The following is a 24,337-nucleotide window of genomic DNA, read 5'->3' on the forward strand; positions in this document are numbered from 1 at the left end:
GTTTTCTCAGAAGTAAGTCCCACTGTGTTCAGTAGGGCTTACTCCCAAGAAAATGTGCATAGGATCTCAGCCTCACTTCCGTTTAAGCTTTTCTATGAGTGGAGCTTTTATTTGAATTGCACAGAAAGAATTTTAAAAAGAGGCAACATGGTACAACTGGGGAAAATACAGCTTTTATGGGATGGAGAGGTCATATTTCAGACAAATAAATTCTACCTTTTCACAGAGAGAAAGGACAGTCCCAGCTTGGATTATTGCAACCTGTTCTTCATTTCTCAAATTCTAAAACACAAAAAGTTTTGCATAAATCATACCGTATTTACATATAGTGCTTTACATGTATTCATTCTTTAAAAATAATTACAGTCCGATGCAGGCATCATGCACAGTTAACCCCTTAAGGAGCATAGTCTGAAAGCTGACCTGACTGATCTGGGGGCAAAGCCAAGTGAAGCTTAATTCATGCATAATTGAAACTGTGGGTGCCAGATCTGCAGATACTGGGGGCCGCCTGTATATGGATTGCAGCTTGATTGGCATGGGGTGGAGAAGTAGTCAATGGCAAAATCTTGCCGGTCCAGGAGAAATTAGTCTTCCCCCCTTCAACTCTGGCCTTGAGATTTTCCTCCTTCCCCTGGAGTTCCTGAAGAAACTTCAAGTTCTGATTCCTGACAAACCTAGTCTCAGTTTTATTCTTCAAGACCAGAACAATTTCCATTGAAGGCATCTGATCACTATAGAATTAGTCTGGCACAAACTTATAGACAAAGTTCTCTGTACGAGTACTCCAATAATCCTGCGTCCCAACTTGGGGCCGCTGGCTGGGATTATTGTAATAATATTCTTATTTATAGGGATTTTCATCCTAACCAATGAAAAAATGAAAACCAAAGTCATGGAGGCCTCCTCAAAGTAAGAGAATGTTTGTTCCATCACTTTGGGGCTGCATCAGCGCCAGAAAGTTGGGTAGGAATGAGCCCAAAGAAAGCATCAGTCTTTTGATCTCTTCTTATTTTCTATGCATTCCATAAGGAGGGGTCATCTTGGAATCTGACACACACATGCAAGCCAGAACCCCATCTTACAAAAGAAATTGCACACCAATATTTCTTTTCAGATGCATGTTGACAGACAATTAAAAAAAAAAAAATCAGTCTCAGTGGAAAGGTGGACAACTGGTCAAACAACTGAGCCATATGAGAGATTGCTTTAGCCAAAGGGCAATTTAACTTACATGAATCAATGTATGCTATTTATAGGAACATTATGGACACCAAACTACAATTGGTAAATGTTCCACATTAGCTCTGCAACACTGCTGTTCAGAAATTTGCTGGGAAATAAGAAAAGCTGGACTTTGTCACCAAAATAAGTCTAATACAAACTTAAACCATTACCTTCAAACAAAAGAGAGATGTATCTGAGTGTTGTTTCCTTGATTCTGATCTTTCAATATTTTGGCTATCAGATTTTCAAATCTTTCACTAGAGCCCTCGGCACTAGAAACTTATATTTTAAAATGAAAGGTTGGCATTCTCAGAATTGCACAGAGCCCAGTGAGAAAAGACCAAGTGCCTTTAAGCCCACATTTAACCAATACACATATGTTGACCACCCCTCCATTGCCAAAGTCCTGCTGACATGCTATAACAAAAAGCAACCCATTCACAAATACAGAATGAGAACTATATAGTTAAATCCAGTAGCTACCCCATTATCACCAAGAATATCTAATTTCTTCATTAGTTCAGAAATGTTCACATCCTGGAAAAGAAATTTCAGGATTTATTTTTTTCCAAACCAAGCAACATCACATTATTTGAAATAACTGTGAAATAAATTCTGACATCAAACAGCATCAACAGGTCTCATCCCTCCCTCCCACCGCCCCCCGTGAACTTTATTTCACTACAGAATTTCAGGAAATTCAGGGGAAATGTTTCTTAAAGTTATTAATGAATAGGGCAATTTTCTCAGTGTTAACAGTTAAGGAATATATTCTGCTGTTTCCTCTCATATATTTTTGTTCCAAAAGAATAATAAACGTCAACATCAAAGATGTCTCTTAAAATGGCATTATGCTATAATTGCTTACAATGAACAGAAGTAAAAAAAAAATCAGGCTTTCTGGACTAGACAATATGATATCAATTTTACTGAGAAAAGAATTCATAGTCGGACACCAAAAATGTTTTACATAAAACAAACTAGTGGTAAAAGTGAGATGATCAGTGTTGTCATGTATCAGTGAACAACTGAGGCTGGGAATCTGTGTGCTGCACAAAGGATGAAAGGGAAGCACATGTGAAATGTCATGTGGAGTTTTGCAGGGGCATGGAACTGCCATTTCCACAGACATATTTTAAAGGGTGGAGGCTGCATAGTTTTACAAGGCCATACAGTGGCGTTGTGAACTGGCTGGCACCCAGCATGGAGCTTACATCGCGGAGTCTCAGCATTCTTGGAAATTTGGGGACAACATGATGACATCATGTCATCATGATGACATTCCCCAACTGCTTCCGGAGTGTTCCGATTTGAAGCAGGAGGGCTGCTCAATGCAGAGAAACATCCAAGTGCAGAGCTCCGCTTGCCTCTCCTGGCCTTGTCATTGACAACGTGGTGGGGACTGAAGACTCAGGTGGTGATGGTGCTGCCGCTCAGACTGTTGTGCTGCCCCCCCACCCCAGAGTACCCCATCTGGGGTGAGCTGCACTGGCCTGCAACACCTCTGAGGTCAGATTAGACACAATGGAGACAGTCATGTTTGTTTAAGTCACGAGTCTGCACCATTCATGTATAAAGCAATCATAGTGGGGTGGTGGGGTGGTGGGGTGTCTCCTTTTCACTTCAAAGGGGGCACACAAATTTGGAGAGCTGAACCTTTCACCCATTTTCCCTCTCCCTGGTCCATTTTCCCAATTTTTTCCCCTTAGCCCAACTCTGATTACAGAAATCAGTCATGCTAGGAAAATGACCTGTGGTGATAGACCAGGGGTGTCCAAAGTTTTTGGCAGGAGGGCCACATCATCTCTCTGACACTGTGTCGGGGGGCCGGGGAAAAAAAGAATTAATTTACATTTAAAATTTAAATAAATTTACATAAGTTTACATAAATAAATATATTAAAGATGAACTTATATGAATGCATGAAGGTCTTGCAATAGCTCATGGCCTATAAAAGGCCTTGCACAAAGCAAGGCCAGCCTTTCCTTTGCTTCTGCTACTGCATCACAGACGTGAAACAGCAAAGTGGAGGAAGCCCTCATCCCACAGCTCACGCAAGAGGTCTTATGCTAAGAGCAGTTGCGTCGGGCCAGTGCAGGCTCCAACAAACCTCCGGAGGGCCAGAGGCTCATTGGAGACTGGGGGCTCCCTGAGGGCTGCATTGAGAGGCCTCAAGGGCCGCACGTGGCCCCAGGGCCGGGGTTTGGGCACCCCTGTGATAGACCATAGGGCGCAGGAGTGAGGGATCAGCTCCCAAAGGATGGTAAAACCCCACTTCGTATGTGAAGGCATGCCTTAGTGGCTGCAATCGCACCTGGTTTAGCCCACAGGTCATTTCTAATCTTTTAGGTATCACACAAGAACCAACAAATCCGCATCTACCTTGATTCCCTCCTGATGACAGAACAGCTGAAGTGCACTTCCATTGTTTTCAGGGAAGGCAGTTATATGGAGGTTAAAAGCTGGTGACCTTCGTTCTCTCTCCTGAGGAAAGATTTTGTTCAAAACAAGAACATAATACTGTTATAAGACAAGCCCACCCTCTCTCTTCCATCTCATTGACACCAAGCAAAAGAAAGTTCAACAACCTGGATTTATTGCTGCACACAGTAGAATCCGCTGAAGGTTACAAGACGCAGGCATCGCTCCCAAGCCAATGCAGATATAGTCATTCAAGAGACCCCATATGTTACATGAGATTCTTCAGTTATAAGAATGTCTCTGTTTAAGTCTGAAGAAGGGCATTTTCAAGGTGTTAGAAAAGTCAAATGTCAGCATAGAGGTTTAGTGAGGGCAGCGGGCCAGGCAGAGTGGCTTGTTCCTTTGCAGTCATGCAGTAAAGCATTAGCTAATACCATAGCAGTGATGGAGGTGGAAAAAACTATGCGTGATGCTACTCTATAACATGATCCTGTGTTACTCAGGATCCTGTGTTACATGATCCTGTTTACTCAGAAGCTTCACAGCATTCAGTGGGATTTACTCCCAGGTTAAGTGTGTACAGAATTATAGCCATCGTAAGCAGCTAATGCTGATAGAATAGCACGTTTTTCTGCACTACAGCTTCTGAGCTGTCACAGCGTAATACTGCTACAATACTCTGTCTGACGTCAGGGAAGATTAAGTGTTTTACTAAACACAGAACTTTCCAAGTCTGGTATTGGCTTCTACATAGGATGTTAGATACAGGGAGAAGCAAGTCTAAGAGCTACTCTTCTCAAATGCAGAGATGCAATCAAAAAGCATGATTCATTCCAAACAGTTGTTCACTGTAAAGGAGCATGCATCAGAAGCCATTTGAGAAATGTGATTTGGTTTATGGCAGCAGCTCAGAAATATACCACCATCCTTAACTTGCCCTAGATTTAATCAATCGCTCCCCACAAAAGTCAATTTCTATTACATAGTTCTATGATGTAATAATTCTGCAATGTAGTTCTTATACATAATAAGCTTATTTAGTCATTGCTTAGCCAGAATCTTCTACAGCAGGAATTCCCAAAATGTCTGCTGTGACTCCTTAGGGTGTCACAGGGGCATCATGGGATCTCTGACGGCCTCTGCTCATGGGATCTCTGATGGCCCACAAACTCCAATTGTGGGCCTACTAAGTCAGCAGTTCTAAAATCTGTGTACCGCAACCCGTAGAACACATAGGCCAGACTGTATAAGACTTAAGAGGGAAGCCTTCATCTATAGCTGCTGGAAAGGAGAGGTCATTACAGATGGAAGAGATCAGGGCATTTCCTCAAGAGACTTCAGCAATATTTACTCTCTACCTTTCAGCTAAAATTGTGGTTTCATATGCAGTGAAGTGGTTAAAGGAATAAGGTTTGGAAAGAATAGGAAAGCACAAGAAACAAGGAGTTATGATGAGACAAGTATGAATCAGGGATTGTGGGTACCAGCCATTACAAGATAAGGCGAAAGGGAATAACTGGCATCTGGTAGGAGAAGGAACGGAGCACGTGAAGCTGCAAGCACCCCTCCTTTGGGGAGAACCCAGAAGTGGCATCACAATGTCATATGACTCCATGATGTCACTGTCTTGGCACCAGGACAGTGCGTTACAGCTCTGTTTGTGCATTCCACAGACGCCAATAGGATTATGCTAATAAACAACCCCAAAACCAACCTCTAATTTTAATCACCAGAGAAAGCTTTTCTACAACACTGAATAGAAAGTCATGCATTCTCCTGCCTTTCCTAGAACCAAAAATGGGTGGAAAAGGCTATTTCACCAGAATGGTTTTCATACCTATTCCATTCACTTCCCGCTGCCCATAAAAACAAGAAGTTAATTTTGGCATTTCGAATACGAACATGCGACACGGACTTCTATCAAGTCAGACCCATTGGCCCAGTACTGTCTATCCTGATTGGCAGATGCTCTCCAAACTCTCAGCTGAAGATATTTGCCAGCCCTGCTACTAGGGATCCTTTTAAATGGATGACAAAGAACGAATCTTGGAATTCATGGAAGCAAAGCATGGACTTTACTGTGGCCCCTCCTCCCTAGACAAGACTACTGGAATCCAATGTTTTCATCACATTCTTGTTATCATCCAGGAAGATTTAATGGATCTGTATAGCATTATGACTAAAAGCTTACACTGGGTGGGAAAAACCATCTGCAACCATTAGAATCTCATGAGCCTATACTGATGCCTAGAATTGTGTTCTGGCTTTGCGGGCAAGTTAATACTGGTAAGTATTGTTTTCCATTACACCCTAGTTCATGCTCCTTACACTGAAGTATTTCCAAGAGCTTCACTTTCAAAGCAATCTGTCAAAAGCAACCGTGAAAGCTTGCACTCACACTGAAATATTTCCAAGAGCTTCACTTTCCAAAGAGTGCAAGCTATCACGATTGCTTCTGACAGACAGCACTTAAAAAGCTGGAAAGGAAGCAAGCTTTGAATTAAAATTGGACAATCCATGAAAGATACACTTTTAGGCACTTAAGACTGCAATCCTATACATACTTTCCCAGGAGTAACTGCTCTGAACACGGTGGGATCTGTTTCCGAGTAGACATGCCATAGGATTGCACTTAAGTGTTCCCAAAATATCTAGCATTACACTAATAGCCCAATGTGAATGGTAGCCCTTCAAAGGTCACCAAACAGGTCCGATAGCTAAATAAAATGGGAAAACAAACATAGGCCAATAAAACAGACTGAAATGCAACATCCATACAGCAAGATGCAATGAAATGTTTTCCTAACATAAGAACAGCCCCACTGGATCAGGCCATAGGCCCATCTAGTCCAGCTTCCTGTATCTCACAGCCGCCCACCAAATGCCCCAAGGAGCACACCAGATAACAAGAGACCTGCAAGGCTTCCTGGGAATTGTAGTTAAGAACATAAGAACCCCACTGGTTCAGGCCATAGGCCCATCTAGTCCAGCTTCCTGTATCACACAGTGGTCCACCAAATGCTCCAGGGAGCACACCAGATAACAAGAGACCTCATCCTGGTGCCCTCCCTTGCATCTGGCATTCTGACATAACCCATTTCTAAAATCAGGAGGTTGCACATGTACATCATGGCTTGTAACCCGTAATGGATTTTTCCTCCAGAAACTTGTCCAATCCCCTTTTAAAGGCGTCCAGGCCAGATGCCATCACCACATCCTGTGATCACCACATTCATACAGCTTGGAGGCTGTATATGGCAAGGCTCCTGGAGTCCTGTGGCAGACAAACTTCTTCAGCAGCAGACAACCAGCCCAGCAACCATGGCTTTGACATTTACATTTACTCCAAATAAGCAGGGTTTAAGTCAAGTCTCCCTGATCAAAATTATTAATCAGGATTAATGTACAGTGGGTCCTCCTTAACTGTGGGCTCAGCATCTGTGGATCTGAATCCACAGACACTAATGGACACTGAATCCCATGGACACTAAGCCCACGGCTGGAGGGCCTCAGAAAACCTCCTGGCATGAACTGGAAGTACCTTCCAGTCCTGCATGGCTTTCCCACACCTCAGAAAGCCTTGATTGCACTTTCGGTTTGCTGGAGCGAACCAGAGGTGCCTTCCAGTGGCTTCCATGAGGCCTCTAAGGAGGCCAGGCACAGAGCCAGGTACATAAGAACATAAGAACAGCCCCACTGGTTCAGGCCATAGGCCCATCTAGTCCAGCTTCCTGTATCTCACAGCAGCCCACCAAATGCCCCAGGAAGCACACCAGATAACAAGAGACCTCATCCTGGTGCCCTCCCCTACATCTGGCATTCTGACTTAACCCATTTCTAAAATCAGGAGGTTGCGCATGCACATCATGGCTTGTACCCCATAATGGATTTTTCCTCCAGAAACTTGTCCAATCCCCTTTTAAAGGCATCTAGGCTAGACGCCAGCACCACATCCTGTGGCAAGGAGTTCCACAGACCGACCACACGCTGAGTAAAGAAATATTTTCTTTTGTCTGTCCTAACCCGCCCAACACTCAATTTTAGTGGATGTCCCCTGGTTCTGGTATTATGTGAGAGTGTAAAGAGCATCTCCCTATCCACTCTGTCCATTCCCTGCATAATTTTGTATGTCTCAATCATGTCCCCCCTCAAGCGTCTCTTTTCTAGGCTGAAGAGGCCCAAACGCCGTAGCCTTTCCTCATAAGGAAGGTGCCCCAGCCCCGTAATCATCTTAGTCGCTCTCTTTTGCACCTTAAGTAAGGTAAGGAACTGCAGCACCAAGGAGCCCTCCCTGCAGATTTTTTTATGCACAGTATTTGATATCCGTGGGCCCACTGTACTATAATAATACAAGTAGGAAAATACTTCTTATGCTTCTATTGCAACAGAAGTTTGACCTACTCCCAATACATTGGACACGTTCGTATTTTTGTTTTTAAAAAGCAATCACATACAATACCACTACCATTCACTCCTTTTCACACAACAGGACTACAGTGAATGAAACCCCTTGCTAAAAAAAGCTTCCATTTTGAACTGCAGGTACTTTACCATGAAGAGGTTCAACTAATTTTTTTAAGCATTAGAGCTATTTACACTTTCGAAACTGAGGGAAAGGAAACAAATTAAAAGAAGAAGAAGACAACCAAGATGATGGATGTGTGATAACAACCCTTTGGTTTCATTCATGCAGGATGTGCAGAGGTGTGTTATTGGAAACAATGACAACTGAGAGTTGGCAGTATGCATACCAGATAATGTCACATGCAGGAAAAGGAGCAGTCATGGAAATGGAGCAAATAAAAAGGCAAAACACTGAAAAAAGAAAACATTTTATTGGGCGCAAAACAAAAAGTAGATGCAATATACATATTAACTATGTTACATTGTCATAAAGTGAGCATTCTCTCCAAAACCACATTTAAGGCAGTGGCATTATGTTCATTGCCCAAAACGTCACAGCAGATTTCCGTGAGTCTGATTAGTAGTAGAGAAATGTATGCATGCAGCAAGTGCTAGTAAACATCATAGGAACTTCAGCTTGGGTTCAAAGACAAGTTCTGCTCCGTTGGAGAGCTTACAACACAGAGAATCTCTTACTTCCAGTTCTAGGACTCGGAATTCCAGCAGCTCATTCTGGTCTTTGGCATCCTGCATCTCACTCTTAAGGTGGTTTTCTTCCAATTCCATTTTGCTAATCTAAAAGACAGTAAAGTATCATAAAAACCATGAGCCAACATACAGGATATGCAATGCACCCATTTTGCAGCATGTGAAAGAAATGGAAGCCACAGCAAGAAGCCACTTGCTCAAATAAACCAAGTATTCATCACATACAGTTCAAATGTCATTGCTATCATTCTGCTTTCTTTGAATCACCCCAGATGCTACTGCTCTTGGGCTCCAGAAAGACAATATTGTACTTTCTAAGAGCTGATTAATATGATAGAAGTATCACTGTACTTGATGTTGCACACACACACAGAGATTTTGTAATGTTTCACAAATGTGCAGTGTCCAACTAGACATATATCAGACCTGTGACCTGATGTCCTGGTGGCTTGTTAAAGGAAAAATATCACAGGGTTGTGGGAGCTTGTTGAATTGGAACCATAGCACTGGAGGGGTATTTGCTGGTTTGTTTTATTCTCTTTTTGTTTGCTTCTCCTTATGCTATTTTTTTTGCAATCTACATCTCTCTCTCTCTCTCTCTCTCTCTCTCTCTCTCACACACACACACACACACACACACACACTCTCTCTCTCTCTCTCTCTCTCTCTCTCCCGCCCCCCCTCTGGAGGCACTATTTGCCCCATCAAATAGCAGCTAAGGCAGGACATTTAGATCAGAAAAGGCACAGAGAAAATCATGACAGAACACGAGTGACCTTGATGTCTCTTACTTAATACCTTAACCAACAAAAATGGCACTAAGAGCTTTAAGGCCAGCCTCCTTGCTTAATCAATTACACCGCTATCTCACCTTTCTTACATGGTGCAATTTGAGGCAGGGTATATCATCCCTCTAGGCCAGTGATTTTCAACAACTGTGCCATGGCATATTGGTGTGCTGAGAATGGTCTGCAGGTGTGCCACGGGAGTTTGAGGGAGTGTCAAATATTAGTAGGGCCTTTGGGGGATTGGAGCCCCTGACCGGCAGTGCGGTGTGCCTTGTTTAAAAATTAAAAAAAACTGATGGTGTGCCTTGACAATTTTAGTGCCTTCTCAGTGTGCCATGAGTTGAAAGAAATTGAAAATCGCTGATTTAGGTGCTGAGTAGACTTAGATCTGCTTATCTCCAGTAAAGCAATTATATCATGTGCCTTCCCCTTACAGCCATCCTGAATACCAATACATCTATACTACCAATAGTATACAAGCACACATTTGTGCATGCACCCCCAACTATTAGTCTCAACACTTCCACAGGACTGGACAAGCAAGAACTAAAGAGGACGGCACACATAAAATACACTGCAACCAGCTATGAGATGCTTAACACTGATAAAACATGTGAATCAGCTGCCCAAATCCCTTAGATTGTGAGAACAGAAACTTTCTAGTACTGAAACCAACATTTCTGATTTCTTGTATTGTTTTTATGCTCAAGAAAAAGGGGTGATATTTATAAACAGAGCTAGAATAAAGAGGCCAAAGGGATGTGCCAACATCAAAAGAATTCAGTTAGCCTTTCCCCCACTTCTTACATGTTACAAATAGATTTTGCTGAAGGCTCTTAATGGTTTCATCCTATTAATGGTCTTAATCAAGCCAGGCACTGGAGTAGTATTTCACACACAAAATCATCACTGAAAGAGAATCCTCAGTTTCATAGTTCATTTGATTTCACGGCGTGTAGTCTTATCACTGTCCTCCTCTTCACATACCTTTTCTAGCAGTTCTTGGTTTGTCCTGAACAGCATCTGCTTTTCTTCTATCCATTTAGAATCCTGCACAAGAGAAGTTTCAGTGTTAAAATAAGCGTATCCATCTCACAATGGACGGTTGCAACCAGGTAAAAATTTATCAAGTCTATGTGCAAGTAAGATATAGGAGAAACCTTTTAAAAAATGTGCTCTTTGTCCAGTGATAGTCTCATGTCTCAAATAATCTTGATTACCCAGCAGTTGTATTAAATATAGAGATGTGGAAAAGAGGGGAAAAACAGAAGGGCATTGTTCTGATGGTGCAAATGATCTCCAGAATCTTCATCCAGAAAGGGGGGGAAAAGGGTGAAAAGAAAATGGATCTCTCATGAGATACTGAATGGTCAGCTTGGAGAGTTGTTCTAAATTCTGTCAGATTCCAGAGAGTACTTATTTCTGGCAAGGCTCTTCAGCGTGAAAAGCTTAATGTTATCAGAAGTTGTATTCTGAAGCTGGCAAGTTAATTTCAGTGGCACAGAAAGGGTTGATTTGCACTGTGGTCACATTCTCCCCCCCCCACGCTGACCCGTGACAATTACAGCTAGCCATTCCACACAACCAATTGCATTATCAGCCAACATCAATAATAAAACTTTATCAATGTGAACCAAGTGATTGCCAAGTAGAAGAAAGTGTCCATCAAGGAATTCACTACAGCTTGTGAGGGTCTGTAGGAAACCCAGGGCCCAATCCTATCCAACTTTCCAGCTCCGGTGTAGCCACAATGCAACCCCGTGGTAAGGGAACATATGTTCCCATACCTTAAGAAGTCCTGAGTGACTGCCCCTCCACCACAGAATGCAGCGCACACTCCACTGGCACAACTGCACCACCGGTGGAAAATTGGACAGGACTGGGCCCCCACATTCTAATTGTATGACTACACCAGAAAACTCTGCAATACCCAATTTTAAGAAGCAACAGGGAAGTCAGTTTCAAAAGCTCAGCCTAAGTTCAGAATATGAAATTTTCATAGTCAAGATTGTTGGTCTATCTTAGCCCCATAGCCTGCTTAGACTGGCAGAAGCTCTGGGTGGCCTCTCTCATCACCTGCTACTTATCTAAACCAGAGATGCCAGGACTAAACCAGGAAGGCTTCTCCAGGCAATGCAGGTACACTACCACAGAGCTACAAGAACCCTCCCCAAGACTGCAGTCTGATGAGATGGATTGAAGCCCACTAAAGTTTTTGCCATAATAAATCTGCTAACCTGTAAGGATGGCTGATCCTTTTCAGAAAGGAAATCCAGATACTGTCTATCTTCAGCTGGACTACCTAATCAAATCTCAACTGAGCCATGTCACTGAACAGCTTCAGGTAAGGTATGGGGGATACCTTTCTGCAATATGGGGGATAAAGAACTGGCTTACTTTATAAGGAAGCTGTGAGGATTACTGAGCTGATGTACACAAGGGACTTCTGGGACATAGGGAAAGCACTATGTAAAACCAAGCATTACCATGAGGGTGATCACTCCTATTTTTAAGGAAACTGAAGCACTCTTTTAAATTAGTTTTAAGTTGCAACCAAGATCAAGTCACAGAAGACATCTGCCTGCCTATTTACGTGCAAAGGTGTATCATACATGAATGATGACAGCGGCATGTCTGGTGAGCGTGAAAGAAGACCTCTAGCTTTGCGGCAAGATAAGCATTTCACTAAGATAATCACATCATGCGCAAGATAACTTTTTTTAAAACAACATTTATTTTGAAAAAAAATACAGCTATTAACAGGCTCAGATTAGTACTGATCTAAGCAGTAACTACATCAAACCCCAAGAAGCAAACATGTTTTTATTCCCCCCCCCCCCTTTAGGGCTGCTTAATTCACATTCATAATCAAAAGAGCAAGTCCACAGCTGAATACAGTAATAGCTAAAAAGGTGAAGATGTTTGCAGGAAATAAAAAGCTACTCTTACCCTGAGGGTAAGCCCAGCTTCCTTCCAGCTTTGCAGTTGAGAAGACAGACATATATCCTATCAAGCTGAATGCTGGCTTGGCCATCAGCTTTACTCTTCTTCATCTATACTTCAGGAGGGGTGACCCTTTTTAATTTTTAGAACTGGTCACATATATTAGGCAAGTTAGACATTAACTACAAAATAAAGACGCTGGAAGAGGTAGTGATGGCCACTAGCGCAGACAGTTTGCAAAAAGACATTAGACAAATTCACAGAGGACAAGTCTATCAATGGCTATTAGTCACCATGGCTATATGGAAGCATCATGTTCAGGCAGCAGTACCGCTCTGAATACCAGCTGCTGATATTCATGCTTCTCTTCTCGGCTGTAGGTAACACTGTGGGGCCACATTACTTGACATTCTTTGGGCCCAGACACCTCCTACACCTGCTGGTGAAATTGTGTTTTCACCTCTTGTCAGCTGGAAAATGAAGCAAAAGGCCCAAACCGCACCAAAGGAGGCAATCCAGAGGCAGACTATCACATTTAATGCAATGCAATAGCCAGAAGCTGGGGGGTGATGTAATGACATCATTACATCTCCCCTAAACTTCAGGATTGCTGAGCTGCAGAAGGTAAACTGTGCACCGAGTGGTGTTCTTCATTGAGACACCTCTGGCTGCACTTTGGATGTCAAGACTCTTCTTTGGTTCCTATTAGACAGACTTCTGCCTTGTTCTCAGGTTGATCTTTTGGGACAGTACCGCAGTGCTGCATGGCATTAAGCTCCTTTAAGAACCTAGCAAGTCCCTGCAGTGTAGCTCAGGTTTCCAGAGAGATAGGCACCAACAATTGCTTCTAGTCCTGTTCTCAGCCTTATATATTTTGAGTGCTTACAAGATTTAACAGAGAGGTAGATCTACTATATGCAACCTATTCCAATCTCTCTCAAAAAAAGAACACTGCATTCCACCAATGAACTCTTCTGAGACATTTAGGGTCAAGAAGTCACTTTTTGAAGCAATTACAATGACTGCATGTATGTGGAAGTGTCCTTCTGCCAGAACTGATTATCAAAGCAACTTTACTGAGACAAGTCCAAAAACCAAAATGTAATTTCCGCTTTGGAGCTAACTATATGGAAGTTGGATACTGTTATTTACAGTTAGATGGAGTGCATACAGGATTATTGTTATGGCAAAAGTGCTCCTATATTTTTATACATGATTTGTCAAGTCACATGTTTCATATGATTCCACTTTATATTGATATTGTTAAATGCAGACAGATTTGTTATGCTCTTTGGCTTAAAAAAAATAAAATTGACTTGATTTTTCTTTGGTCCTGATCACTGACTGGAATCTATAAAAGAGATTTGGATATTCAGTTCCAATGAAACACTTGCATCAGTAGAAACCAAATTAATCAGTTCAGAAAGAAATCTCATGTGAATATTATACCTCAATTGGCTGCCTCAAGCTACTCATTAGTCAACAGTCTCATTGGCTCAGGCATGCTTGGTAGTTGCTTTTCCCCCTAAAAATCAGTTTGGGCATGGAGGGAGAGATCTGGATCGCACTCCCCTCTCCTACAGCTGAAATGAAGTATGCCAGAGTCAATGATGTATTTGATGCAACAAGTCATTTGGTCATCAGTCCTAGGCAGATCCTCTTGGCATCATCAGTCCTAAGATCATCAGTTCTAAGATCCTCTTGTGATCTTCAGGGTAAAATACCTTTGATTAGTACAGCTGGCACTTGCCATTCATGGGCTTGGCATCCGTGAATTTGACTCACCCTGGGTGCTGACCCCATATCTGAAGGGCCTCAGAAAAGTGAAGGTGCCTTTCCAATGCCTCCAGGGGGCTTTCTGAGGCCTGGGGAAGACACACAGCCTCCTCACACCTTCCAGATGCTACTGGAAGGTGCTTCTGGTCATGTCCCGGAGGTCCTTTGAGGGCTTTCTCTAGACCCCAGTATCCCTGGAAAATCAGTATCCATGGGGGTTTCTGGAACACATTCCCCACAGATACCAAGGGACAACTGTATCTTGAAGAATTTCTCTTGCAGCAACACTACAACTTTCGGTAGTGTACATTTCAATAGTACAATCCCCAAGCACAGTGTTGCCAAAAAGGCAAGAAAAAGACAGAAATAAAAGAATTGCTTGAAACTGCAAAATGGAAATCAGTCTCAACTTGATCCTCTGAATTCAAGGGAGCTTGTTCCCAAATAAGCATGGAGCTTGAGTTATTCCACCACTTAAACTACTCTTCAGTATACATGTTAAATATACTATCTTTTATTCCTCAGTACTTTGCCAATGTTTTTCAGTAGTATGGCAGTAACTAGTGTATATGAAACATACAAATGTACCAGGAAGCGATGAAGATAACAAAAGCAGCACAGCATGCAGAGGAGAGAATGAAGCGACAGATAGCATGCAGAGAGTCTTTTACCTGTCCTCTCTCCATCAGAGCTTTCTCTAGGTCTTCTATTTTTGCTTGGCACCTGAGAAGATCCACTTGAAGTTGTTCACGTGTCTGGAAAGAGTTTAAACAATCTCTATGTAATTATCAAAGTGACAGCTTGGATGTAAGGGGGGACTTCTATATTTTGTTTTTGTGGGGCCCAATTCACACATTATACAGTGGTACTATGAGGTGCAGATTTCTGGACTCTTCCAGCCAGATCATAATACAGGTGGAAAGTCTTATTTTTGAAACCTCCTGCATGCAAAAAACACCCTGCATGGAGTGAAGTTTAAAGTCAGGGAGAGGTATACACTTAAGTCTTTTCTCTACCTGCTTACGTACTAAATGCATTCTAACCTATGACCCCACAACTGCTATCTGATGTGGAACAGTGCAGGTTGAAAATATTTCAGAATAAATAAAATCATTTTTGTGCGACCCATGAGATGCAACCATTCTGGGTTCCATTGCAGAGTCTGGAATATACATTCCAAAATCCAGCCAATTCCAGATTCATGTCTGGAATCTGCTGAACATAAATCTGGGTCCACCAAAATATTTTTCAAAGTAACCTTTAGCAGTGACACCCATCTTTATTTATGGGAACTATAAAATTAAAGGAGAAAGTAAAAGGGTAGCAGAAACCAAATGGCTTGCAATCGAGATAGCACAGAACATTAAAGCAGGAAAACTGTGAACATAAGAACATAAGAACAGCCCCACTGGATCAGGCCACAGGCCCATCTAGTCCAGCTTCCTGTATCTCACAGCGGCCCACCAAATGCCCCAGGGAGCACACCAGATAACAAGAGATCTCATCCTGGTGCCCTCCCTTGCATCTGGCATTCTGACATAGCCCATTCCTAAAATCAGGAGGTTGCGCATACACATCATGGCTTGTACCCCATAATGGATTTTTCCTCCAGAAACTCATCCAATCCCCTTTTAAAGGCGTCTAGGCTAGACGCCAGCACCACATCCTGTGGCAAGGAGTTCCACAGACCGACCACGCGCTGAGTAAAGAAATATTTTCTTTTGTCTGTCCTAACCCGCCCAACACTCAATTTTAGTGGATGTCCCCTGGTTCTGGTATTATGTGAGAGTGTAAAGAGCATCTCCCTATCCACTCTGTCCATCCCCTGCATAATTTTGTATGTCTCAATCATGTCCCCCCTCAAGCGTCTCTTTTCTAGGCTGAAGAGGCCCAAACGCCGTAGCCTTTCCTCATAAGGAAGGTGCCCCAGCCCCGTAATCATCTTAGTCGCTCTCTTTTGCACCTTTTCCATTTCCACTATGTCTTTTTTGAGATGCGGCGACCAGAACTGGACACAATACTCCAGGTGTGGCCTTACCATCGATTTGTACAACGGCATTATAATACTAACCGTTTTGTTCTCAATACCCTTCCTAATGATCCCAAGCATAGAATTGGCCTTCTTCACTGCCGCCGCACATTGGGTCGACACTTTCATCGACCTGTCCACCACCACCCCAAGATCTCTCTCCTGATCTGTCACAGACAGCTCAGACCCCATCAGCCTATATCTAAAGTTTTGATTTTTTGCCCCAATGTGCATGACTTTACACTTACTGACATTGAAGCGCATCTGCCATTTTGCTGCCCATTCTGCCAGTCTGGAGAGATCCTTCTGGAGCTCCTCACAATCACTTCTGGTCTTTACCACTTGGAAAAGTTTGGTGTCGTCTGCAAACTTTGCCACTTCACTGCTCAACCCTGTCTCCAGGTCATTTATGAAGAGGTTGAAAAGCACCGGTCCCAGGACAGATCCTTGGGGCACACCGCTTTTCACCTCTCTCCATTGTGAAAATTGCCCATTGACACCCACTCTCTGCTTCCTGGCCTCCAACCAGTTCTCAATCCACGAGAGGACCTGTCCTCTAATTCCCTGACTGTGGAGTTTTTTCAGTAGCCTTTGGTGAGGGACCGTGTCAAACGCCTTCTGAAAGTCCAGATATATAATGTCCACGGGTTCTCCCGCATCCACATGCCTGTTGACCTTTTCAAAGAATTCTATAAGGTTTGTGAGGCAAGACTTACCCTTACAGAAGCCATGCTGACTCTCCCTCAGCAAGGCCTGTTCGTCTATGTGTTTTGAGATCCTATCTTTGATGAGGCATTCCACCATCTTACCCGGTATGGATGTTAGGCTGACCGGCCTATAGTTTCCCGGGTCCCCCCTCTTTCCCTTTTTAAAAATGTGATATGCTCCAGCAGTGGTGTTGCTAGGGGGGTGTGAACCACACCAAGTGACCTGAATGGGGAGGTGGAGTGACACCATTACTTGCCAAATTTTTAAAATCTTGTTATTTCTGAATAATATCATGTTATAAATCAATCGATGTGTGATTTCATGCAGAATGCAATGAAACAACCATGTTTAAATATCTCTCGTCTATCAGAACATATTGCCAAAAAACTAGCAGGGGTGTGGAACATCAGCATGCCCACAGCCCTAGATATTTCCATGCCCACTGCATGGGAGGAGGTCCCTCATGGGATAACATGCTTGTCTCCTGCACCAAGTGACACAACCCTAGTGATACCACTGTGCACCAGCCACTGGTTATCTCATAATTCAATACAGGACGGAGAAGTTCGAAAAACCAATTTTTAGAAAGTTACCCTTGCTTCTCTTTCCGCATCCAAGGTTCCCCCAACTTGCTCCTGCAGCAATGCATAAGCCCGTTGCAATGCTTGATATTCTCTTGTCAGCTGACAGAACCGCAAATCCGCTTCTTCTTTAGGCGTGTTCTTAAAATTAAAATGTTTTTAAAACAACAGGTTTCTTTGGGTGCTGAGTTATGTTGATCAATTACAATTTTTTTTTATTTTAAAAGAAAATGAACGAAGAATTTCACATAGAATAATGAAACAAATAAGAGCACACTTGTGATAGCTCTTTACTACAATGTACATTCCGGTAATTAATAATTCTGGCAGCATTTCCTTGCCATGTCCTGGTTTTGTAAATATTAAGGTATTTCAAGATTGTGACCTAAAAACAAGATTAGCTGTTGTTTCAGGAATTTACAACTCCTGGTGCAAAATACCAACACTATAGAGAAGTATCTCCCATCGCAAGAATTGGAGATTAAAGAATTGGAGATCTTTTTATGCATTTGATTTATGGTCTTTTCTTGAACATGAAAAAATTTATTTCACTTGTGCTTTCAACATTACCTTGGGAATATGCGTCTTCCTCCTATAATGTTGTTTCCTTCCCATCTCTAATGTTCACATGTACTGTATTAATTCTGGTTAATGAAAAGACTGCACACACTCACCCCAAAGTTTCATTCCAAAGTTTCACTGACCATTTTTTTTTTTAGCATTTCTCCTTTTTCTGTCTGCAAATAATGAAAACTTTGTGGGGGAGAACCGTGACCCTGTTTTCCAACATATTTATTTCCACTTATAAAAAGAGGCAATGGGGAAGAGATTGGATCAGAGCTGTGCTACTGAAAAAGGCTGCATATTTTTGCCCAATGTTGCATATACCCAACAAGGACCAAATGTGTACACCTGTGGGCTGGGTAAAAAATGGGTTAACTTGCATGCTGTTTTCCTCTCTCTCTCTCTGTCTCTCTCTCTCTCTCTCTCACACACACACACACACACACACATACACACCCTTGAACTTCGACTTGCCAGAAAAATAAAGGCACTTCTTATTTATTCTTGCTGCAGGGACAATAGCTGTTTCTCCTCACATCTCCACTCTGTTACAATCCTGAGCATTTTTTAAGAGAGACTCTCCAGTAAAAAAAAAAAAATGAGTGACTAAACATGACAATTCTGGAAAAAGGAGCAAGTTAGGAAGTTACCCCAAGGTAGTAGCCTAGACAAGAATAGTTGTCTTGTTTAACACAGATCACAATATCAAATGAAACAAAGTACAAGCCGCAAACAGCAAACAAGATTCAAAAATTAAGGACCCAATCCTATTCAACTTCCCAGAACTGATGCAGCTGTGCCAACAGGGTGTGTGCTACATCCTGCAGTGGTGGGTGGGGGACAGTCACAGGGGCCTCCTCAAGATAAGGGAACATCTGTTCCCTTAGAGCTGCATTGTGACTGCATCAGCACTGGAAAGTTGGTTTAGTTTTTGGCACTTGAATCACTTGAGAGCCCAATCCTATCCACACTTTCCAGGGGGTAAGCCCCATTGACTATAATGGGGCTTACTTCTGGGTAGACAAGCATAGGATTGGGCTCTAGTTGACAATCTTATACACTTTTCCAGGAATCAGCTCCCTTGAATTCAATGGGACTTATTACTGAGTAAGCCGTTGAGCTGGTAGGAAGTCAGTTGTTAGGAAAGGAAGTTTGAAAGAATGAGAAATAGAAAGCAACTAAAAAAAGAAGAAGCAGAAAGTCATTGCCATCGTACATTGTATCAAAATATAAATAAATACACAGGTACTTACATCTTCCAGGTCTTCTTCAGGTGTAGCTGGAGTCCTGTCCGTCCTATCTGTATTGTAAGAAGTTATGGATGATGTTTCTGAATCAAGGGATTCTTCATCAAATCCAAAAAATGTCTCCACAACATGCCTCTGCAACAAAACCAAAGAGATTTGTCACCAGCCAGAAATAAACCAAGCTATATTTCAAAATATATTTTATTCTTTCAAGATAGGCAACTTGATACCCAGGGGCAGGGAATATATTGCAACCTTTCTATTATCCAAAGCACCAGAACAGATAGTATTACATTGATATTGTAATTTATTGTAATTTATTGTAATAAAGTCTTGAGACTTTTCGGAGAGGCCTGAAGACCTTGTTGTTTAACCAAGCCTTCTGACTTCATGGCCTTTTTAACATCTTTTATACATCTTTTAGCTGCTTTTTACAGGCCTGATTCCTCTGCTGTTTTATGCTCTTTTATTCTGACTTTTATCTGACTACTGTTTTTATGGGTTCTGCTAATGTGTTTTTAATATGTTTTTATCTGTTTGTGAAATTATGTTTTAATTTCTTTTATATGTTGTTAGCCGCCCTGGGTCCCTTTGGGGAGAAGGGCGGGATATAAATAAAGTTATTATTATTATTATTATTATTATTATTATTATTATTATTATTATTATTATTATTATAGTTTGCACTGTAGTTTTGACATATCTCATCCACAAGAACACATGCCAGAAGAGGACTGGACACCTTGCTTCCTGTTTGTTTTTTAAAGCATCTCTCAAGGTTTGTTTTCCATCTTCTATATTAGATTGCCATCTCTATATTTTATCACTGGGGAAAGGTACTCATTACTAATAGGCACCCATTTTCCCTATTTAAACAACAGCAGATTTTTCATAAGCAACTTCACCGTGCAATTTATTCCTAATACAGTATATTATCACATATAGTCCAACAAAGGCTCCATAGTTCATTTTTTAGTATCACCAATCCAGTTTGTGACAATTTCAGTATGGTTTGCCATCTTTAACAAGAGGTTTTAAAGAGCTGGGAAATAAATGGTGCAGAATCCAATCTTTTCGTTTGTCAAAATGAATCTGTCACTCCAAGGATATGGACAAATAGCTAAGAGGTTCTTACCGTCATGTTTGTAAGTCATTTCTTGGCAGCCAGAAAAATATAGGCACACCAGAGCACACAGACAGATGAAAAAAGAAAAGTACAAGACCAGAAATATATATTCCATCCTAATGATGTAACCGCTGAACGCTTTTCATGTAGAGTCACTGGAACACCATGGTAAAATTGGTAGTGCAACCAACAGTACACAAACTCTCCAGGTTCCAAGTACTGTAATTCTTTGTAAGGCCAAAAGCGCTTTACCAATTTCATCCATCGAAGTTTGCAATCTTTAGCATCAGTTTCACAATTGTTCTTGAATCACATCATCGTACAAGGCCTATGGCTCTCAGATGGAAAACATGATGCTTAGGCACAACTGCATTCCTTCTATGACTCCATTGTAGACAGAGATTAAACACTCACCCCTCTGTGCCACTCCTAGAGACCTGCACTGACACCAGCACACCCCCTTTTTAAGCATCCCATGACAATTAACAGAGTGCCTACTGGAAGCCAGCATAGCAACAGTTACCCTGTACACCTGGATACCAGCAACAGAACAAATCCATAGTGGCGTGGAAGGCCATCTCATCTCCCTACAGCATAACTCATGTAATCTAAACCACACTTTGTCACAAGCAGAGAACAGAAGCACTGTAAAAGGTTCCTGCACACAGTGGTATAGCTAGAGGGGGTGCAAAGCATTAAGTTTTGCAGGGAGCCTCACTGAGACGTGCAAGCACTCCCCTTCCCCTTTGGAGACATTTCGGGCTGCAACCAAATATTCCTCCAATTTAAGAAGCTTAAGAGCCACACACCCATAGGTTGGTCATTGCATGTATTTACATATATTGCCCTCTGCCCCATCTCTTCCTTGCCCATTATCCTGCAATTGGGCCACGTATTAACATACTCAGGACCTAATCAACCTACCATTGATAACCTACCATTTGGTAACCACAGGTACCAAAACCTGTGATCATGTCATAAAGTGGCAAACTATTTTTATCCCAGCTTAGCCTGTGAGCCTCTCTCTTCTGTCACCCTGGCCACAATATGTTTAGGATTACATGGCAGGGACAGCATCTGTACCATTCTATCGCACTGCTAAAATAAACCTTTTTAAAAAAAATTCCAAATTGATTTGGTCCTTCTTTTAGTCAGAACTGATCACAACCAGAGCTTTACATTAGCTGGTTTATTCACATTTATCAGGACATGGAGAGACATTAATGCATGTAGAAAGAAAGAAAGAAAGAAAGAAAGAAAGAAAGAAAGAAAGAAAGAAAGAAAGAAAGAAAGAAAGAAAGAAAGAAAGAAAGAAAGAAAGAAAGAAAGAAAGAAAGAAAGAAAGAAAGAAAGAAAGAAAGAAAGAGAGCCATTCTAGATGTATAAAACCCTGTAGAAAAGCGCCACCTTCAGGCCATCAACAGATTAATTTGCATTGTCACTGTGAACATACTCGTACATACCAATATCTTCATTTTCAGAAAACAGAAGCAATTTCTGTGGAAGGAGTCAGTAGTACTATTTTTTCAATTAAAATTTTATTGTGATATCTAAAATTTCTTTTCAATCTCTAGTGCCACGTTTGGGGGGGGGCAGAAATCATTTACCAGGATGGAGATAAGGGTCACGCACCTTTGGAGGTTTCAAGCTTTTCCTTTTCTGTTTCTTAGAACGCAACATTTGTTCCCGCTCCTAGAGAAAGAGGAGTGTCATTTTAAATACATTATACCAAATGTGTTCAAAAGGTCAGATTTAAGAAACAATATGCTACACAGGAAAACTAAGGATCCCTTCCCCGGCACCTTTGAAAGATGCACTTGAAGTTATTCCCATATTTTAAAATCTGGTAAATATGTGCTAGGGCTACAATGTACATCAATCCCTCCTTTTACAAATATAATTGATACAAACACAATTCATTAGCAAAAATTAGCAAATTAAGTGCTAAAATACAACTAACTCGTATGTAATTCCTTCCAGCTGGTATAAAATGGCAAAAAATAGTCCACCATTTCTCATTTTTAAATGCAAAGAAGCATCCCTTAATTTCATTCTGCACTTGGCCTTTATACTCAATCGCATCTTTTTTTCCTGTGTTTACTGTACTATATTATACATACAGGGAAGGGGAGGACCAGAAACAAACCCAACCCTGCTACCTCCCTCAGAGTTCTGCTCTTTATTACAGTATTAGGATTTTCTTCACAAATCAGAATTAAAGGTATATCTGTTCAGAGACTTTATTTATCAAATACCTATGCCTAATACAGGTTTGTTGGGTTGAGTTATTACAGTATTAGGATATTCTTCCCAAATCAGAATTAAAGGTATAGCAAAAGTTTGTAAGTTGGGCATTCGTAAAGGGAGGGATGGGTGTACACGTCCCCAGGTCAAACTACGTATGTTATTGTAAACATGTAGTGTGGCTCTGAGTGTACTTTTTTAGCCTAAATAACAGCTACCAAAAGCATGATCAGGATTAATCTGAGGTGTGCAGAAAGGGGATAGTTAACCCTTTCCTCACACATTATGAAATTAACAGACCTTCCTCCCCTGCCCCCCACCCCAACTGCTATTAGCTTCAGGAGGGAAAACTCCAACAGTGCTCAATCAGTCACTACAAAAATTCAGCTCCCCATTTCTTTGCTTCTTCCCTTGCTAGCACATTCCTGCCAGCCTCTGTGTGGCATTAATGACAGCTCTCCACTTTCTGCTTCTTGAAATATTTTATAACCATTTTAAATCTTTTTATTATATATATAAAATGCAAGCTATTCTATTTTTTCTATTGATCAAGTGACCAGATGCCCTCAGTGATGCAGAGCAGGTCCACCTTATCCATAGATTTGGAACCCTTGGATTTGATCGGAAAACCAAAGTGCTCTTCCGACACCTCAGGGGGCCTCTATGGGCCTCAGAACACCTCTGGATGCAACCAGAAGTTGCTTCCAGTCGCATCTAAAGGTCCTATTTGATCCCACCTGCGGATTCCATTATCCATGGTTTTCGGTATCTGTGGGGAATGGATCCCCCACAGATACTGATGTCCAACCTATATTTGCAAGAGAATAAGAAAAGCGGCAAAGACTGAGCACAATAAAGACTGTAATATTACCACTGTTAGATCATCAATAACATGTCGTTGTTCTAGCACTTGCAGTTTAAGGAATTCAACTTCCTGCTCTTCACGTGTGCTGCTGAGGTCATTCAAAGAAGTGTGCCGTCTCAAAGTTGGTTGGGCTGTCAGTTTTTCTTTCTATTAAAAAAAAAAGCCACACACACACGCATACATTAACATCTTCAGATCTTCCTATAGTTCCAGCCCACAGAAGGAATTGGCTGGTGAAGACAAAGCCAGGTAAGAAAGCAAGATGACTCAGCAAGACACCCAAGGCAGGTGTGTGTAGGAGACTCTATGTGTCCAAATAAGACCACAGCAAATATACCCCATGTTTCCTACTCCTGCCCACACACATAAACAACATTTTCTTCCACATAAAGAAATGTCTCCCTTCAATGAAGCCCTGTTAGGACTGTCAGCTATCTTCCCTTTTTTGAAAGCTGCCTGCTTTCTGACCGAGCCTTTCCATGAGAAGTTGGGCTCAAGGGCAAATGACCTCCACCGCAGCTGGCTATCTCAAAGCACATTAGTTAGCATTTTCTTCAGGGAACTGTGGTGGGTGGGAACCTCCCACCTCTCAGGGAACCTCACCTGCCTCTCCACCCACCACATGTCCCTGGTTTTCTTCAGAAACTTAAAGTTCATAGTTATCTCTTGCTTGTACAGGCTTCCCAATTATTTGGTTGCATCTGTG

General features: G+C 41.8%; 1 protein-coding gene across 2 annotated transcripts in view; it reads right to left on the bottom strand.

Annotated features, from left to right (window-relative positions):
- The window catches only part of JAKMIP1 (janus kinase and microtubule interacting protein 1), a 57,507-nt gene that overhangs the window by 19,369 nt on the left and 13,801 nt on the right, over positions 1–24,337 (bottom strand). The window contains exons 6-15 of one of the 2 annotated variants that reach the window (XM_066631747.1): positions 23,638–23,778; positions 22,155–22,214; positions 19,403–19,531; positions 17,598–17,726; positions 14,939–15,022; positions 10,536–10,598; positions 8,749–8,847; positions 3,610–3,711; positions 1,711–1,764; positions 217–282 (exon numbers count right to left, since the gene is read on the bottom strand). In XM_066631747.1, coding sequence (XP_066487844.1) covers positions 217–282; positions 1,711–1,764; positions 3,610–3,711; positions 8,749–8,847; positions 10,536–10,598; positions 14,939–15,022; positions 17,598–17,726; positions 19,403–19,531; positions 22,155–22,214; positions 23,638–23,778 — 927 coding nt within the window. Of the gene's footprint in view, positions 1–216; positions 283–1,710; positions 1,765–3,609; positions 3,712–8,673; positions 8,848–10,535; positions 10,599–14,938; positions 15,023–17,597; positions 17,727–19,402; positions 19,532–22,154; positions 22,215–23,637; positions 23,779–24,337 lie in introns of those variants that run through there. The other variant, XM_066631748.1, reaches the window with a different exon arrangement.

This window comes from Tiliqua scincoides, chromosome 6 (genome assembly GCF_035046505.1).
Source record: "Tiliqua scincoides isolate rTilSci1 chromosome 6, rTilSci1.hap2, whole genome shotgun sequence".
Classification (NCBI taxonomy): Eukaryota; Metazoa; Chordata; class Lepidosauria; order Squamata; family Scincidae; genus Tiliqua; species Tiliqua scincoides.